Source organism: Platalea leucorodia (genome assembly GCF_965183815.1).
Source record: "Platalea leucorodia genome assembly, chromosome: 2".
In the NCBI taxonomy this organism is placed as follows: domain Eukaryota; kingdom Metazoa; phylum Chordata; class Aves; order Pelecaniformes; family Threskiornithidae; genus Platalea; species Platalea leucorodia.
Window position 1 is genome coordinate 22960765 of NC_138824.1, and position 6361 is coordinate 22967125.

The 6361-nt window shown below is 63.7% G+C and overlaps 1 protein-coding gene across 1 annotated transcript; it reads left to right on the forward strand.

Moving 5' to 3' along the window:
- Window positions 1-1890: 1890 nt before the first annotated feature.
- PDX1 (pancreatic and duodenal homeobox 1) lies at window positions 1891-5738 on the forward strand (the record flags this gene model as incomplete). Its single annotated transcript, XM_082337872.1, has 2 exons — window positions 1891-2290; window positions 5350-5738. 2 exons carry the CDS (start codon window positions 1891-1893, stop codon window positions 5736-5738), a joined length of 789 nt encoding a protein of 262 aa, XP_082193998.1.
- Between the last annotated feature and the right edge of the window lie 623 nt (window positions 5739-6361).

Below are 6361 nucleotides of genomic sequence, written 5' to 3' on the forward strand. Positions count from 1 at the left end.
AAGTGTTTGCTCTATTTAGAAACGTTCGTTATAGAAAGAAGACCGCATTAAGACACCGGGTAATGGTCCTCCCTGGAGATGAATCAATTTGCTCTGGGTTTTATGGCCTCGCGTTTGTTTGTCCGCGCCAGTTCCCTGTGGAAAACCCGGGGCTGTAAATGCTGCGGGGAGCAGATCTCTGGGGAAGGGGCTGGGGGTGCTGGGCTGGGGTCGGTGCACAAGAAGCCTCCGGATCAAAGGACACCCCTGCCTGCAAGAGACCTCGGGGGAGGCATGGTGGGCGGGTGGGTGCTGAGCAGAGGGGGGACCCCGGCTAAAGGGGCTCGCCTGGCTCAGCGCATCCCCCCCGGCCGCACGGCGGCTGCGAGCCCCGGGCGGGGCGCGTACCCCGCCCGGCATGCCAGGGGATGGAGAGGGAAGGCGCCGGGCGGGGGGAGCCCGAGCAGCAGCGATGTCTATCGGTAATTCCCGCTAATAAAATACTTTTTCACTATCCGCACTATAATTGGTTTACAGCCTTTTCTGTTTATTTATCCATAAGAGCTGCTGTTAAATGGCTTGGGAAAGCAATCGCTTAATGGCTCAATATTGAATCAAAGGCTCAGTGTGCTTTCTAAGAGACGGCGGACCTGCGTGGGTTCGGAGCGGAAACTCATTTTCCGTGTAATGGACTGGGCGGGTTTGCGATCACGCGGAACCGGGCGCAGGAGCCGGGTACCGGGGGCCTCCTGCGCCGCCAGCTCAGGGGATGCATCGACACCGGCCAAGCCGAGCCGAGCCGAGTCGAGCCGAGCCGGGCCGAGCCGCCCGCACCCGGCCCCGCCGCGCTGCTCGCCGCGGCCTCCCGAGAGGGAGCGGCGGGTCCGCGCCCCGACGGCGGCGGCCGGAGCCCCGGTGCCGGGGGAAGGCTCCGGGGGAAGAGGCGGCGAGGGGAGGCGGGCCGGGCAAAGAGGAAGCGTGCCTGCCCTCGAACCGGCGAGAGCGGCGGAGGCCGGGAAATGATCTTTGTCCCTTTCGGTAGCTCTCCGCCTCCTCATAGCCTCGTCACCAAGTCAACCGGCACCAGCTCGGAGCAGATTATCTCCGAGGGTCAACACATTGCAGCCCAAGCCGCGGGGAAGGCTCCCAAATTTACCCCTTGGGCAAACAATCCGCTGCCTATCGCTCTCTCTGGTGATAGCATTGTGGTCCCCACCGGCCGCATCCCCCCGGGCAGGGGAGGAGCGGGCAGAAAGCCGGTCCTTGCCTGCTCCCGGGGCTCCGGCACATGGGTCCTCCCGAGGGAGCGACCCCCCGGCGCACCCTGCCCGTCCCCGGACACCAGCATCCCTGGACGGGATGCCTCCGCAGCCAAAAGTGCCCCGATGCCAAACCCCTCCAGGAGCCGTGTCCCCCTCCCCGGCCCCCCTAGGGTTTTCCTTTGCCCGGGGCGGGGGGCTGGGGGTTGAGCAGCCCCTGGGCAAGCGGGGCGGCGAGGGAAAAGCTGAGTTTAGGGGCCATCCCTGCCGGAGCGCCCCGCACGTCGGGGCAATCCCCCGGCCCCGCAAGCCCCCCGCCGCGGGGCTCTTCGCCCCAAAGCGAGGAGCGGCACCCCGCGGCGGGGGTCAGGGGGGTCCCGGGGCCTGCCCGGCTAAGGGGGAAGGGGGCTGCGGGGCCGGGGCCACTCCGGTGGCCTCTTATGGGTCACGCCCCGCCCCGGAGGGCTGCGGGAGGGCTCACGTGGGGGCGCGGCGCCTATGGGGAGGCGGCGGGAACCGGGCAGGGCGGCGGGGCCCGGCGGGGCGGCGAGCTGTCAAAGAGGCATCCCGGGAGCAGGGAGCGGGAGCAGCCCTATGTGTCCCTAAGCTGCGAGGCACCCCCCCCCCCCCCCCGCCCTCGGCCCCGCTCGCCATGAACACCGAGGAGCAGTATTACGCCTCGGCGCAGCTCTACAAGGAGTCGTGTGCGTTTCAGAGAGCCCAGGCGCAGGATTACAACCCCAGCCCCCCCGCCTGCCTGTACATGGGCAGGCAGCAGCAGACTCCTTACCCCAGCGCCTTAGGAGCTCTCGAGCAAGGCAGCCCGCCAGACATTTCACCTTACGAGGTGCCCCCCATCACAGAGGATGCCGGGGTCTCCCACCTTCATCACCATCACCACCACCACCACCCTCATCTTCCTCCTCCCCACCAGGACGCGCTGCCTTTCGCGGACGGGGCGGACACGGGGGCGATAGAGGAGCCCCGAGTGCAGGTGCCTTTCGCCTGGATGAAGTCCACCAAATCGCACGCCTGGAAGGGACAGTGGACCGGTAAGCCCCGCCGCCTCCCTCTGCCGCTGCCCCGCCGCTTCTCTCGCTCTCGGCGGGCAGGAAACCTTCTCGGTACCGGCCCTGGCCCCGCCGCTCGGCCGTAGCGCGGAAAGGTCCCGGAGGGGACCCCAGGAGGCTTCCCCGGGACGCACCTTCCCCTCTACCAGCCCCCCAAAACCCACCGCTGTGAGGTTGCTACCGTCGGGTTGAACGCCGGGGTGGGAGCCGGCCCTCCGGTCCCCGCCGGCGGATTCGCCGCGCCCCGCGCTGCCCAAGCCCTGAACAATTATTAACGAATTATTTTTCACCAATTAACTAATTGTCGTCAAGTCGGGGCGACGTGCAAAAGCCTCCCGGGCGCTGCCGCCTGCCGAGCAGGGGGGCTCGGCGGTGCGGCCGCTCCGCGGGCGCGGTGGGCTCCGCGCGGGGGCCGGGGCCGCGCAGGGCGAGGCAGGGGGCGCGGAGACACCCGCGGGGTGGAGCGGGCGGGGAAGCGGCGGGCAGGGCTGCAAGGGCAGGGCACGGCCCGGCGGCCCCCGTCCCTCCCTGCGCGCACCGTGCAGCCGCGTAGCGGCCCCCGAAGCCCCGGGGCAGCCGCCTTGCCCCGCTCCGCTGCCCCCCGGCTCGCCCCCGGCGCCCCGGCGGCGGAGCCCATCTCCCCTCCCGGCCCCTCCGTCACACTCCCCCCTGCTTCCCCAGTGGGTTTTAGCCGTAACTGCACCTTTCCAAGTGAAAACCCAGGGCAGGGGAAACAATGCACAAAAAAGCCGGAGCTGCCAGCGAGGGGAAGAAACACTATCTAGGCAGAAAGTTCCGCTGCCCAACAATATTTTTGTCTCTGCCCGCACAATGTTATCGTGTCCTGCGCCTTTGTCACGCCTATACGGCAAATATTATATTAATGGCTTTGTTCAAATAGACAGTTAAAAAAAGGACTGGAGTATTAAAATCACCGTGAAATAGTTTGGGAATTGCATGAGGCAGATCGAGGCGGGGAGAAGGAGAGGCGGCGGTCGCCGGTCCTCACGGAGGCGCATCCGAAGAGCAGGGGAGAGGAGCGCTGCCCCATGCCGCCGACTCGGCGGCAGAGATTGTGCCGGGGCGGGGGAGAAAACCAGATCGTTTCCTTGGGTTGAATGAATTTGGGGAATGAAAAAAAAAAAAAAAGATAAAGCCAAACTCTCAAACTACCCCTATTTTTCTGTCTCCTGTACCCGAGAAATGACGAAAACAAGAAACAAAACGAAACTTTTCCCGTAAAAGCCGAAAACTCTTCCCTGCTTTTCCCAGCGCTCCCGGGAGGTCCAGGCCAGGGCTGTGCCGCAGCTTCACCCGGCGCCTGGGCCGTGCGGGCGGGCGGAGGCGGCCCCGGCTGCCCCTGCCGCCCGGCGCGCTGCGAGCCCGGGCAGCGGACGGGGCGCAGCGCGGCGCCGGGCGCCCGCACAGCGCCCGTAGCCGAACCCGGTACATTTGCAGGGTATATACTGCAAACTACATAGCCTAAGGATTTGGGGGTTTTTATGGAAACCCTTGGGATTTAGGCGCCCGTGGATTCTGCGGGGCTTTGCGGGTTACTGCCGGGGAAAGGCGCCCAGAGAGGCCGCGGCCCTCCGCCGGACCCACGGTGTTCCGCCTCCCGGCAGCGCGGCTTTACTTTACCGTAACAGAACAATTTTTTTCCGATCCGTATACACACATATGAGTATATATATATAGGTTTATACTTACAAATATTTTATGCATATACATATATTTTTAATATGTATTTTCATATACAGGTATACATAGGTGTATAAACATAGCTTTATATTTATAAACATTTCAATATATATATATATTTATAAACATTTCAAAATACATATTTTAAAATATATATACACATAGGTGTAGAAATATAGGTTTATATTTATAAACAATATTTATATAAAATCATGGGAATAGAGAGAGATCTCGCGTAGCTTTCTGTCGCAATGCCTGTTTCAATCTGGCTATCTAAACCGCTGTGCCCTATAGATGATATCGCCACCAAAAGCGTGCCCGGCGGGCTCCCGGTGCAGGCAACAGCGGCCGTGAGCTCCAGTGCTCATCCCCGGTCCTTCTCGCCGCCGCCGCCGGTGCCACCCGCGCCCCAGCGCCCACGCAGGGCGGCGGCCGCGCCGGGAATGGCCATCCCGCTGCCGTTGCCGAGAACGAGAAATCCCAGGCTTCACCTACCTGCCGAAACGGAGGGGCTGCGGTCCCGCTCCCGGCCCTGGTCCCGCTCCCTGCCCGGCAGCGGGGCCGGTGCCCGCCCCGCGGGGGTCCCGGCGGCCGGGAAAGGGCCGAAGCCTCCGTGGGCCCAGGGCTGCTCGGTGGCGATATCTCCCCCAGCCTCCTGTTCCCTGAGATTTCCCCCCACCGTTTTGCGGCTTGGGCAAAGGACGGAGGCCCCATCGCAGGCCCCGTCGGGGAGAGCCGCCTGCCCGGCCGTCCCCGCGGGACCCCGCCGCCTCCCCGGCACCCCGCCGCCCCCGCGGGACCCCGCCGCCCGCGGGCTGTGGGCCCTCCGCTGGCGAGAGGGCTTCTCCTCGGGGCTGTTTACCCGAGAGCTGAGATATTCTAATTTTTTTTTTAATTATGTTTTGTTCGGTTGCTTGTGAGTGTATGTCACACAAGAAAACCAACTGTTTGTTGCCATTGCTTTGTTTTGATTTTTGGTTGTTTTTCTTTTTTTTTCCCGTTTTGTTTGGGATTTTTTTTTTTCTTTTTCGTTTTTTTTAATGCAAATTGCCAGGCCCCGGACCCTTCGGAGCTTTCGGCGACAGGCAAACGGTAGCGCTTGAGCGTCTCCCCCGGCCTGAGGGACGGCGCTTCCCTGAAAACCTCGACCAAATTATTAAAAAAAAAAATATTTAAAAATTGTTGTAAAATAAAATAGCAGCAGTCCTGACAGCCGCCCCCAGCACGGCCTCGCCGTGCCCGTCCGGGGGGGTCCCCGAGGCCGCCCCCTCGCCCCCCTCGCCCCCCGCAGCCCGCGGGGGCGGCCGGGCGGGCCGGGGCTGATTCTCCCTTCTCTCCAGGGGGGTCCTACGTGGTGGAGCAGGAGGAGAACAAGCGGACGAGGACGGCGTATACCCGGGCGCAGCTGCTGGAGCTGGAGAAGGAGTTTCTCTTCAACAAGTACATCTCCAGGCCGCGGCGGGTGGAGCTGGCTGTCATGTTGAACTTGACCGAGAGGCACATCAAGATCTGGTTCCAGAACCGGCGGATGAAGTGGAAGAAGGAAGAGGACAAAAAGCGAGGGGCGGGCAACAGCAATGACACGGAGCAAGACTGTGTGGTGTCCTCCGGGGAGCTGCAGGGCAAGGAGGATCTCCAGCCGTGCCCCCCCGGGAACCTGCCCTCGGGGGCCTCCAGGGACCTGCTCGCCCCCAGCCTCGCCCCCAGAAGGCAGCAGGAGTCCCGGTGAGCCGCGGGGAGCCCAACGCCCCGGGCCGAGGAAGCGGATGGCTCCCCGCCGCCGTGCCGTGCCGTGCCGAGCCGTGGCCGGCCCTCGCCCGCCTTCCCCGGGGAAACTCCGTGCCTCCACTCCGAAACTCCCGTCCTGCGAAAATTAAACGAAAGGTGTTCGGCTGTAGCAAAGAGAGGCTCCCTGCGGGCCGTAGGGCCGGAGGAGGCCGCAGCGAGCCGCCGGGATGGGGGTGAGCCCGGCCCTGCTCCCTCCGGGCACCCCGCGCCGCAGCGGGCTCTCCGGGGCAGCTTCCCCCGGGGAAGGCGGATCTCGGGCGGCCACCGACGGTGTGTGCAACCCTGGGTGAACGCAGCCGTCTGGAAGCCGGAGGAGAAGGAGCCGCGGACGGCTGCCCGGTGGGGACGCGGGTCCCGCCGTGCCCGGCGCTGCACAAGCGCGGCCGCGGAGCCGAGCGTCCCCAAGCTTCCCGGGGCTGGCTCCGCGCCGCCCCGTCCCTTCCAGAGGCCCCGTGGCATCGGCTCTACCGAGGACTCCCCCAGGACTATTACTCATTTCTTTGGAAACTGGAATCTATTTTGTTTCGTTTTCTTTTGCCTTTGGGGAAAAAAGAAAAAAAAAGA